This window comes from Pogona vitticeps, chromosome 1 (genome assembly GCF_051106095.1).
Source record: "Pogona vitticeps strain Pit_001003342236 chromosome 1, PviZW2.1, whole genome shotgun sequence".
Classification (NCBI taxonomy): Eukaryota; Metazoa; Chordata; class Lepidosauria; order Squamata; family Agamidae; genus Pogona; species Pogona vitticeps.
The window spans coordinates 92,318,472-92,331,678 of record NC_135783.1 but is presented as its reverse complement, the minus strand read 5'-3'; the positions used below and the strand labels follow the sequence as shown (position 1 = coordinate 92,331,678).

At 40.7% G+C, this 13,207-nt stretch overlaps 2 protein-coding genes across 2 annotated transcripts in view; one reads left to right on the top strand and one right to left on the bottom strand.

Annotated features, from left to right (window-relative positions):
- The window catches only part of FRK (fyn related Src family tyrosine kinase), a 50,193-nt gene extending 39,483 nt beyond the window's left edge, over positions 1 to 10,710 (bottom strand). Inside the window, exon 1 of the mRNA XM_020810843.3 lies at positions 9,540 to 10,710. Within this exon, the coding sequence (XP_020666502.3) occupies positions 9,540 to 9,889 (350 nt within the window). The 5' untranslated portion in view covers positions 9,890 to 10,710. The remainder of the gene's footprint in view (positions 1 to 9,539) is intronic.
- Positions 1 to 13,207, top strand: part of LOC144586492 (uncharacterized) — a 1,082,363-nt gene that overhangs the window by 716,285 nt on the left and 352,871 nt on the right. The gene's annotated exons all lie outside the window — the stretch shown is intronic.

Below are 13,207 nucleotides of genomic sequence, written 5' to 3'. Positions count from 1 at the left end.
GACTGCTCCCAGCTTGATTTTTAGCAAAAACTGTTTAAGAGAACAGGGAGGGGGGAAAACTTTATTATAGGAACCACATATCAAAGCTCCATGCTTAGAAGAGAGATGAAAGGGGACCACTGGGTAGGTGGAGGACACAAACATCTGTTCACACATGGAATGACAAATGAAACATGATGAGATGAATGGTCTGATATATAAACCATATGACTGGAAACTGAATTAAAATACTGTGGAGAAGAAATCGATATGAATGAGCAGTATAACTGAGTCCCTAGTCTTCCACACAGGCATGGCCTCGGGATGTGCCATTAGCTGTTTTTTATTTAACTCCCAGTATTCTCTTTTTAAAAAAAGTCCCCTGGGAGAACCTAATATTCTCAGACAAAACAGAGGAGTAGTGTAGATGGCTGCAACCCTGAACAAGATCACTCCACACTGTAATATCTGTGGTGGGTACTTCAATAAATATCTTATTTATTAAATAATTGTGGGATATAGCCCTAAACATTTCCCTCCTCCTTCTTATAGCTGCAATAATCCCGCTCCCCAGCCCTTTATTTAAAAGATGGAATGTGTGAAGAAATGTTTGGTGTTTTGGAGGAATTCTAAAGAAGTCCCTGGCATTGTGCACTTCTAGTTTTCCCTTAGCAGAAAGCCTAGTAAAACATTAATTTGACTTTAAACGAGAGGCAGTAAAGGTATCATTGGTATGGGCTGAACCTGCCTGAGCTTTCTTAATTTGACTAAGATTACACTGGCCAGGCCCTAGTTTGCTCTTATCCACTTCTTTGTCTACTCCATCTTGTCCTGGCTTTTGGTTCCACGATTTTTGTTCGCTTTTACACAATATGTGGGTTGATTGCAAACATCAGCAGAATTTCAACAAAAAAGAAGGAAGTTTGTAACTCAACAAAACTTGGCTCCCAAGCACTGAAAAATACAGCCTGCAAAAGGTCAACGAACTCTACCCAGCCACAAGGACTGGTGATCACTACACATAAAAGACCAGCTAACGACGTCACAGTGGCAGATAATCTCTCCTTCTTATCACAACAATACACCCACAACAAAAACACACTGATCACCATAATCACCCATCTTCTGAAAAGGACATAAGCTGATCTCACAGCCATAAATATTCAACTCCCAAACAAACTGCAGTAGAGCACAGTTGGATACATGAAAGGATGCCATGTATCCAATGGCTCCACTTCTTTTGTGGAACAGATGTGAAACCCTATATATATTCTAAGCTTTAGGAAGGCACCTTCTGTGAACCCTGTTGGGGTCTGCTGTTATGATTAACCTGTGCATACTGTAAAGTATTCAATGATATCTCATTATATTAATCTGAATTTGTATGTTGCCCTTCTTCATCATTCAATCATATTCTTAACACTCTGCTTGAAGTCAACTGAATAATCAGATTTAACATCTTGCATTCTTTCAAAGAGCAATCTCTCAAGTGATTGCATTTGATTTAAATGCTTTCAGCTACCTAAAAAGAAATAAATGGATGCTTTTGTAGAATAAAATAGCCGTATTAAAATGACAGGATAAAGTACATTCAGATACATTACTAATCTCAAATCCTGAGATTTATTGTTACTAAGGCAAACAAACATCAGTCTTTTTTGGACATATGTATATGCACATATATTAGTTATACATGATATATATACACCAACATTTTAAAAAAAATATATGATTATTGGAGCTTTCAATCAATTAACATAAATAAAAGATTTGTTTACCCCACCACCTACCAAAGTTTATTCATTAATCCATAATTCCACATCGGTATACTTAGTTCCTCACTGTTCAACTGTTAAAGAGTTTCATACTCCCTCTTACCACAAAGAATATTATAATCATTATGCAAGACAAACATTCTTACTGCCCGTTCTGACTGTTATGCATGTCACTACAAATAATAGAAGATTAAGGAATGTTTTATCCCAGGAGTTCTGGAATACTGAACTAGAAAAATTTAATCTGAAAAGGACTGTCACAGATTTTTTTCAAAAATGTTCAATTCTCTTTTGAAGCAGAGGCTTAAATCATGCAAGTTTACACACTTTGCAGTTCTGTCCAAACTCTGACCCATTTTCATCATAACTAATTTTTGGGTTGATATAATGTGAGAAATAGATATTCTTCCCTGATCCTACGTATTTCTAGGTATTATCTGGGATACAGTCTTTGTGGGTGACTTCTGTGCTTGTTACAAATCCAGTTGCTAGACACAGACACGCAGAATCAATGGGATTTGCACGAAAAATGTGAAGTTCCCATTCAGTGGCCAAGATCCTGTCACCTTCCACTGCGTGGAAAGCCTTGTCAGAGCAGTAACATGGGATCCACAACTTCTCCTAGGGTTGCTGCTGCAAATATAGTGGTCTTCACAGAGCCCAACTGCCATTTGCACAGTGCAGTTCTGAATCCTTCCTTCTGCAAGTACTAAACCATTCACGCAAATGGTCTGCTGCTTGAGAAATTTGACATGTTAGGATCCTGACTAATGGGACTTAGCAAAATGCAGACCTTTGTCTCCTATTTCCAGGAAATAACAATTTCCCAGACCCATTGCATTTAGTGTCAAATACATTCTTCCCACAGTGGGAGATACCATCTCTCCTCACTCTAATGTCTGCAATATAATATAATATCACAATCTATTGCTATGCTTTATGTCATTTTCATAACAATTGCCCATAAAGAGAAGGGACAATCTGTGCATTATTTTTTAAAACGGTCCCATTCAAACTCTAAAGGCTGCTTTTCTGCACCTGTTCATCCAAAATCTGGCAGACTATCCAAGCAAACTGGAAAATGTCCACGCTCATTTCATCCAGTTCTGCTCTGAAAGGGAAATTTGTTTTTCAAGAAATCGTAAGTGTAAACATCAATAGTGGAAGAACCAGCATCTATTTGTCTGAAATCTGACTAGCAAGACGCAAGTGGCTACTGAACCTGCAAATGTCATTCAGTGCTGATTATTCTGGCACAGAAAAAGGTTATAATCTTTCATCGATTTCCAGTGTGAGGCACACTAGAATTTGTATTCCTGAACAAAAATCAGATTCAGAAGCAGAGCAAAATCCAAATTAGTCTGAATCAGATAAGGCTGTTTTCCAAAGAACTGAACCAGAGTCTAAAGTGATTCCTGTTATTTAATAGGCATCCCAAACATCTTGAGCAACTATTAAAAAGACATCTTAATAAATAATGGGCAAAATCCAGTTGGTGTAACTTTGTGCAGCATAACCCATATTGGGCACTGGAAGCATTTAATTTAAAGTATTTTAAAGTTTCTATCCCTCTCCTTTGTGGCTCTCCAGGGCTCCCTTTGGCCCCAGGGAAGCTTTTGGGAGCCTTGGCGTGGTGGATGGGAGCCTTTAACAATGGATCTACTTCTGCCTTCCTGTTTAGTCTATTCCTTTTGAGCGAGTTAAATCCTTCAGTCATTACATTCCAATCATGAGTCTTATCCCACCATGTTTTGATAATGGCTATTAAATCATATTTACCTTCTTATGAATTCAAGCTCATATTGTTTGTTCCCCAAGCTTCTCATGGGAGGGGAATGTTCCACCACTCAACTGGCAGTCTGTACAGGAGATGCTGAATTTTAAAAGCAAAGAAAAACAGTTCTTTGCTTTTGTGTTGGAGAACAGAGTATATTCATGGGAAGTGCCTTCTGTTTGGCTATTAAGAACATGTGTCTTTTACTCAGAATTGCTTCATTACAGCTTTAAATTTAATCATAACACTGACACTTTATGTTTTCTTACATTTTACAGTTATTATGTGGCAAAAAGTCACATCTAACGTATAGTGATCCTAATAAGGATTTCAAGGTATGTAAGGTAATTAGGAAAGGGATTTACTAGTGAGTTTCCATGGCTGAGCTGTCATTTGAACCCAGATCTCCTAGTCCATCTCTTTATTCATTATATCACACTGGCAGCTCAGATTTTAAAGTACACTCCTACACATGTCTAACTAAACGTAAGTAGAGTTCAGACCCATTGAGTTCAGTAGGTCTTATTCAGAGACAAGTAAGTGTAGTGGCCAAATTACTTGCCCAGAAAGAGCCTCTCCTGTGTTACCGCTACTGACAAATTTGCCACTGATGCCATTTCTGCTGTACTACTGATGTTTCTATCAGACTGCCACCATAAACATCACTGTCATTCTGCTAGGAGCATGTGCCTTGTTGCCCACCAGAATCATGCTTTTGGCAGCCCATTCTCCATGCATCAGATTTCCTAGCAGAATTGTGGGGTTTTTTTTGCAGTGGTGGCAGCACCCAGCGTTATGTAGTGGACAGAGTGATGGGCTAAGGTTCAGGAGACCTGATAGTGCACAACAGCAGCAACAACAACAACACCTATTGTGCCTTCAGGGACATGATGCAGATGGAAGGCTGTGAAACTTGGGACAATATGTTACCAGACCTGTGCTACATGTGTAGAACCATAGTTACCAACCCTGTGCTACCTTAATTGACATGTCATATTTAACTGATAGCTCAACTGGTATATTTCAATCAATGCTGATATGATGTGAAAGAGAACTTTCCCAGAATGCTTAAGAGTAAACTAAGCATGAGCAGATACCGGGGGGGGGGGGGGCATTGTTGGTAGGAAACAAAGGGGATTTGGTCTTCTATCGCAGTCATCCTACTTGGCATGGGTTATTAAAATCAACAGTACAGCTGGTTGTCCAATACATTGGCAGAGGGTCATTTTTGTGTTTAGAGAAAACAAATGACCATAATGAACCACAAGCAGGTGATTATGTTGGTTTCCATGGTTTCTGTTTGGAGTGCACAACATAATCCAAAACAAGAAGAGTGTGAGCACATACAAGAGAGCTTATTCTTACAGTAAGGAACTTCAGGATGTTCTTGAAGTTCAGGTATTATGTTGTGGCTAGTTCCTTTATTTAGGATGTAACTGGAAAATAAGAGGAAATCTATTCATTTCCTCTTCTCAGGTCTAAAACTCATAGCATATTTAAGGCAGCTGTTACAAATGATACTTAAACAATTTATGAGCTAAAACTATATTTGTTTGAGGAACAAGAAGCTAATATCTAAACCGGTCATGTAGCAATAAATCATATCATGCACAAAGAAGTTCCCACTGGATATTTTTGTCATACATTTAAACAATGGGTGATCCCTTTAAAGTATTCTGTAAAAGAAAGAAAGAAAGAAAGAAAGAAAGAAAGAAAGAAAGAAAGAAAGAAAGAAAGAAAGAAAGAAAGAAATAGTGCCATAATCTTTGAACAAATGAAACTCTGCACCAGTCCTGGTGTGAAGACCAATATAATACTATACAGTGTCATAGGATCAAGCCGTAATGTTATGATCAGAATTAACTACCAAAAGTTGTCTTTTTACATCAGATGGGAAAAATACAAGTCTGTACATATGCACATCTTGCTCCCCAAGAAAAATCAGAGATTTGGAGAAAGTTATCTTGACAAGTGTGTGTGGTTTTTAAAAAAAAACTGTCAAGGGAAATATTGTCCAGTTTTTTTGGATAATGAATGCAGCAGCCAATTCCCCCCCCCACACACACACACAAAATCTTTCCCTGGAGAATAGAATCATAATCAGAAAAATTATGCAGTAATAGCAGAACCCTTATGAAGGATGTCAATGGAGCTCTACATTGGTGGGGAAAAAAGAGTTTTCCTGTTGTTTTTCAGATCTTTTATTTTCTCATAAGCTCCTGTAAGGGGTTCATGCTTTTTTTTTCTTTGTAGGTGCCACAAGGTCCCCTCCTCCAAATGGCTATGAAAACACACACACACACACACACACACACAGAGAGAGAGAGAGAGAGAGAGAGAGAGAGAGAGAGAGAGAGAGAGAGAGAGAGAGAGAGGATTTTTTTTCTTTTAAAAAACCCTTCTCCAAAAAAACCCTTCAGGGCGACATACATGGTCTTACTGCAATGACTCTAGGATATTCACATTAACAACAAAGTCCTACAGAATGTAAATGTAAAGTCATTTGTTCCAGATTGGCTGTAGTATTAGGTGGAGGGAGGCACCTGCCTGAGGAAGTGCATACTAAAAAATGAAGAGGTAACTTGTGGGTGCCATGTGGTCCGCCCTTGAAGTCTGGTAACCACTGGTGAAGTGGTGGATGTTCCTTCAAAACTAGCATTGCTTCAACAGTCAGTGTTGTCGTACATGGAATGAAAGGAGGTAGAGGTTTTTTTTCTTCACTGTGGGACTAGCCAGGACCCCACTCCTCAGGCAGGTCCAGCCATTAGCGGACTGTACACCATGAAGGCACTCACCAGAACATCTTCCACTTGCAGTTCTCACATAAATTTGGGGGGCCAGCCGGGGCATGAATGAAGCAATAGGGGGCAGCATGGAGGGTATGGAAGATGTGGCCACAGAAGAGGGATTATTTAAAGGGGGACAATCTCTGAGGAGGAAGACTTGTGGGCAGATGCCCAGGATTGGAAGGCTTGCAAAGCCGTGGCTGTACAGGGTGATGGGATCCCAGCACAGAGTGGGAGGTTGTTCAGAGATGTGATCCCTGGACAGGCTAGTAGGTCGACCTCTGTGTACCTTTAGAGGAAGCAGCAAGAGTGTGCTGTGAAAAGGCTCAGTGAGGCTCAGCATGGAAAGCACCAGCTGCAAGCCCACAGAAACTGACAGAGACCACACAATGGTCACCTGTGACAGGACCTCTACCTTGCACACACACACCATCTTAGTTACCATCCAGTCCACCAAGCCAATACACTCACCTCTGGCTTTCTGACCCATCTCCTGCGCCAGTCAAGTCCAGCTCAGTCTGTAGTGGGTCAACACCAGAGCAGCAGCTGCCTGCAGCCACTCCTCAAGGTGATACAGCCCTTTCCCTCCATGTTGAGCCAAAGACTGAGTCTACCAATGTCTGGAGCCAGGTATTGGCGGCTATTCAGCACCCCTGCTGTGGCACTCCACGCCTTACCCACCTCCATGGCACACTGGAACAGGCAGAGTAGAAAAGATTCTACCCTCCTGCCCTGAAGACCCCTTAAGAACTGGCCGAGGGCTTGAGACTTTAGTTATGGACAGTCATCTCATTGATGCATAGGATAGTTAGGCCCTGTTGACCATTGTTTTTTGACCTTGTTTTAATTTTAATAAATTGTTGGGTTTAAGCAAACATATTGTGTTTCAATGGAAGGGGAAACTGGAATTGCTCATATCCGCCTCAAGCAGAAAAGTGTTCTGAGCCTGCCACCCCTAACTAATTCGATTGCAGCCTTTTCCCCAGTCTTGGGTGTGGATGTGTACTGAACGCCGTCTAAGAATATAGTATGATACTATATCTATGGATAAACAGTTTCCACAATGAGCTGGAATGTGAATCCTCTGCTCTGGTAAGTCAAGCCCTGCCACTTTTGAGCTGGGCTGAACTTGAAATGCCACGCAATTAAATGGGAAAAGACTTACAGTATATGTCACTTGTCCCCCCCCCCCCAAGAGGGGATTTTGGCTTGAATAAAACACTGAATGAAAAGCAAGCATATCATTGCTTAGCAATCTTGAGGGTAGAGGGAGCAGGATATGTAACAATAAATTAATAATTATCATTTAAAAAATAATTTACATTGCAGCATATTGCAATTTCGTGTGAATAATCCCACATATTTGTCCTGTACTTAATTCACCACTCAGCAAAACACTCAGTAAATTATCTTATCATGAACTGTGGTCCAGAGCAGAGGTTTCTCCCTATCTACAAATAGATTTCAGCTGGACAACTTCTATGCAAACTGTAGAAATCAGCTTCCCAGGATTTAATGCAATAAAATATGTTAAGAACTGCAAGGAGATCATTGGGAGCAAATTTGCTCTAATTAACCAAGTCTTTACCCATACATGCTTAATTTGATAACAGGTATTCCAGGAACACTCAAGCAAGCTGCAGCAAGTGCATTTTCGATAACATCAAGTCCACCTTGGTTGGGGGCCAAAAACATGGCAAAATTACTCCCATGTCCTTGAAAGGGCATCTGTCTGTCTGTCTGTCTGTCTGTCTGTCTGTCTATCTATCCATTCAACTTGTACACCACGCGCACTCTGCAGGAGTGTTTAAAAGTATTCATTTCACAAAGATTGAAAACTCCCTGAACCTTTTTTTACTTCTCCTAGGCTTCTCAAGTAGGAAAATCTGCAGGAATTACATACAGATCATGCCTGTCTGATGTGGAACTTATTAAGCCAAAGGCAGTCTACAAATTACATACTACATCTGTTTAGGGATATGAAAATCATCTGCCTCTGAAGGTCCAAGTACAGTACTCAGAAAAAAACAGGCTTATTAAATCTCTGGTAAGCCACCATGGCACGCATTTTGCTATGCGTGTGCACATCTATTTCACTTGGGCACCCTAGACTGTTTGTTCTAGTGAAAAATGGGCACTTTATATTTGGTTGTTATAAACAGCGTGAACCATATTAAGGAAGCTTCTATAGTGTGTGTTTTGGGCAAACAGAAATCATGCACTCTCTTTGGTGTGAGGTAAACAAGTAAAGTACAATGAAGTTACAGTTAATTCACCATTAAGAACCTCCAGTGCAATCGGATACAGTTGGATGTTCATAGTTTTAAACATTTGAATAACTAGAATAACAATTTTAGATTAAGAGTTACTGTCATCACCTTGCCCCTTTGAATACTGCCCTTGATTTAATGGGAAACCTTGAATTTAAACACTAAACCATGGGTTCCCCCCCTCCTTTTCCAGAAACCTTCTGATCAACAGTGGGAAACATTTGACTGTCCAGATGTGTAGACCTGAATCTCCCACAGTCTTCAGGGGGCCACAGTATAGGCAGTGGACAATGATTTCGCACCTTTGATCGAAATAGACACATTTTTCTGCTGTGGTAGTGAATCATCAAGGTACTAGAATAAGAGGTCAAAATTATCCTTCTCAAGAAGAAACTGGAAAAGTGACACTTTGGTCTGCAACTCCCATCAGATGTTGAAGACAAAAGAGGAACTTTTTCAAACAGTTCTCTTCACTGTGACATTAAACTAATGAGTCTTGCCAGTTCCAGTGTCTGTCCACAGAATGAAAAATGCTAAAAGCACGGACTTCCAAGGAGAGGTAGATCTAGGAATACCAACAGCAACTGTCAGACCTGTGGTTTCTTGGGGGAAAGGCCTTGAGAATATCAGTTTACCACATTATACACTGCACTTCACACATAATGTAGAGGGTTTATATAATACGTAATCTGTTTCATCGGAACAGCAAATGACTGGGAGAGTATGTGAGAGAGGTAACGAGCACTACAGGAAACTATTTATAGAAAACACATCTGAATAGCTGGACTGTCACCATGCTACTTCATGAAGAACCAGACAACAATTTTCCCTCAAAACGGGATTCAGTACTATTTGTGAAACAAGCGTGTTGATTTGCTAGGCTATCTGTACATTATCAGCAGTATCTGTCTATATGACGGCTACACAATATTACAGTATGCAGAACGGAACTTACGGTTCAGCTTCCATGCTCTGGTAAGGGGCAACATAGTTGGCTGGGACGTAGCCTTGCACATTCTGTCCAGGCCTGGCAAACCCATTCTTTACAAGCAATCGAGCAATCCACCAGCTTTCTTGAGACGTGTCCAGTATTTCAAGCTTATCCCCGGCTTGGAAACTCAGGTCTTCATCTGTACGAGCTTGGTAATCAAACAGGGCCACAAATATGCGGGGGGGCTGATCTGGAGGCAGTTCTGGTCCAGCTGGCGGAGGGGTGGTCGACTTTGATTCACAACCACATGCCTTGAAAATCCAAGGCATGTAGGACTGCAGACAAGCACAGCTCTTCTGACAAGAGTTCCCCATGCTGTCCCCAAGGTCTTTATGTCCTGTATATCTTCAGCCTCTTTTTGCCTATCCCTAGGAATTCATGAATACTCTAAACATATTTTGTTTGTTAAGTATCATTTCCAAGTTTGTTCTGGAGACCTTTTTTAAAAAAATAATTCCTGAAAAGACAAGAAATCTGACAACAAGCTGTGAAGACCTCCTTTCCCACCTGCAAGCCACCAAGAGGTTCCTTGCTCCCTTTCACCTCCACATTCAGAACTGAAACCTGACTACGTGAAGTCCAGTTATCTGTGGCAGGGGAATTTCTTACTTCCTCTTTCGAACAGAAAGACCAGATCCTTTGTGTTGGAGGCAAAAATTTTAAAAATCAAACATTAAAACAAAAACACACCTAGAAACAACAAACTAGGTAAAGAAAAGCAGCACAAATGCTTTCCAGAGGTATCTTCCTACCTTTCCTACTCTTTCTCCTCTCTAAATGCATTCCTACAGCAGAGACTCTGAAAACTCACTAGCTCCCGGTAATGAATAACTAACTTGATTGCCTGGCAGCTTTAATAAGGTGGAATGTGGGTAAACTACTTTTTAAACTATTTCCTGGTTTGCCTTCACATTTTCTCCTTCTCTTCCCCCTCTCTCTCATACAGAAAGCAATCCTCCCCTTTTTTTGAAGGATTTCCCAGCTGCTCATTTTATTGCACAAATAAATGTGCACTCATTTTTCAGGGTCTCCAGAGTCCAAAAGTCTTTTCCAGGCAGTGAAACTCTTGTGAGCAAAAGCTGAATGCTGTTACCGAAAAAGCAATGACTTCCACCACCTTGTTCCTTTCTAACCCAATCCACTAGCCCTTTGCAAACCATGACATGCCATTACCATGCTCACTTTGTTTCAGCGGTCTTAAAACAAATTTAAGTTGTTTAAACTCATTTTAGAGGCCCAATGCTTTGTTGTGCTATTTCAATTGAAACACTCATCAAGCCCCTTACTTTTAAAAACAACAACAGAGAACCAAACTACGTATTTGTGATCTTGCTCAATCAAAAAACAAACAAAAAACAGCTCCAACTTTGTCCCATACAAAATGGGCCATGTGGGTTAGGAATGCAAAACCCTTTGCCCACCTTCAGGGGACCACCTCCAACTGTCTTCCTTCCTTCCTTTCCACCAGTTAAGCCATCACCAAGGGTAATGGGGGCAGGTGGAGCAGAAACTGGAGGAGTGTGTGTGGAAATGCACGGGAGCTCCTGCATTTTCTTCATCTAACTCAATCCTCCCTAAAAATCAAACAGAATTCTGCGGAATTACCATATTTTTCCATGTATAAAGCTTTTTCCTAAAATCATTAGAGGAAAAATTGAGGGTTGTTTTATACATGGAAGGAGGTGGAGGCAGAGGCAAAGTAACAGCCGTGCTCAGCTGCCTCTCGCGGCTGCCCGTTGGCTGCTGCCGCCTCAGATTGCCTCTTCCAGCACCACTCGCGGGCTCTCTTTGGGCAGGGGACAAGGCGGTGATGTGAGCCCCACAGTCGCACGGGGAGGTGATCAGGCGGTAGAGGCAGCAGCAGCAAGAGACAGAGATGGAGGAGCAGTCAAGGGGCCGCCTCACAGCTGCCCATTGACTGCTCCTCCACCTCTGGCTAGGGTCAAAATTAGGGGGTTGTCTTATACATTGGGGGTCACATACACAGAAAAATACGGTAGGTTAAGTGAATTTGTGTTGTGGTAGAAGCCCTGAAGGAAACTGTGAAGTGGTTCTCCTGGTCTTTCTGCATGTTCAGCATAGTTTATCATCTCAGAGGTTCTGGGATTTAGGGAATGTTATGAAGGGTGTGTGTGTGTGTGTGTGTGTGTGTGTGTGTGTGTGTGTGTGTGTGTGTGTGTGTGTGTGTGTGTGTGTGTGTGTGTGTGTGTGTGTGTGTGTGTGTGTGTGTGTGTGTGTGTGTGTGTGTGTGTGTGTGTGTGTGTGTGTGTGTGTGTGTGTGTGTGTGTGTGTGTGTGTTTGGTCTGGTCTCTGAGTGTTGTGAATTTCATTGTATGTGTATATATGTGTGTGTGTGTGTGTGTATATATAACATTTATATATGTTCAATGACAATAAATTGTTTATGTTTCAGCAAGGCCGTATACTCTATATAAGCTTAGATGCACTTCTCACGGACATGGGTGTACAGGATCTCGCTCCATCCTTTCCCAGAACAGGCAAAGCTGTCATCACAGCATATAGGAACTTCAAGATGTGCTCCGCTCAATAATAATAATAATAATAATAATAATAATAATAATAATAATAATAATAATAATAATAATAATAATAATAATAATAATAATAATAATAATAATAATATTGGTAAGCCATTTTGGATTGGATTGGGACTGAGTTCATTAAGGAGTTTTTGGACAAAGGTGTATGTTCAGTGTTTTAAAACAGATAAATAAACAAGTAAATACATTAACTGATTTATTAGGTGAGTAATTGGTTGGTTAATTGATCATTTGGTTGAGTGGTTAATTAATTAATTAATAGTGATAATCACTGATTATCATTTAAGTGTGTAAGAAATCCATATGAGGGACAGGAAGCAACAGTTAGGACTGGATATGGAACAACTGATTGGTTCAAAATTGGGAAAGGAGTACGACAAGGCTGTGTATTGTTTCCTTGCTTATTTAACTTATATGCAGAAAAAATCATGCGAAAGGCTGGACTGGAGAATTCCCAAGCTGAAATTAAGTTTGCCGGAAGAAATATCAACAACCTCAGATATGCAAATGATACCACTCTGCCTCCATATCTTCCCCTTCTATTTGCCAGGAGGTTATGGAGCCCATGGCCATGATCTTAAGTTTTTTTGATGTTGAGCTTCAGACCTTTTTTTTTTTTTTTTTTTTTTGCACTCTCCTCTTTCACTCTAGTTAAGAGCTTCTTTAATTCCTCCTCACTTGCTGCCATCAGAGTGGTATGAAATTGGTTTCCCAATTTGGAACCAATCAGTTGTTCCATATCCAGTTCTGACTGTTGCTTCCTGTCACACATATGGATTTCTCAGGAGGTAGATAAAGTGGTCAGGCACTCCCATTTCTTTAAGGACTTGCCATAGTTTGCTGTGGTCCACACAGTCAAAGGCTTTTGCATAGTCAATGAAACAGAAGTAGATGTTTTTCTGGAACTCTGGCTTTCTCCATAATCCAGTGCATATTAGCAATTTGGTCTCTAGTTCCTCTGTCCCCTTGAAATCCAGCTTGTACTTCTGGGAGTTCTTGGTCCACATACTGCTGAAGCCTACCTTGGAGGATTTGGAGCATAACCTTGCTAGCGTGTGCAATGAGTGCAAT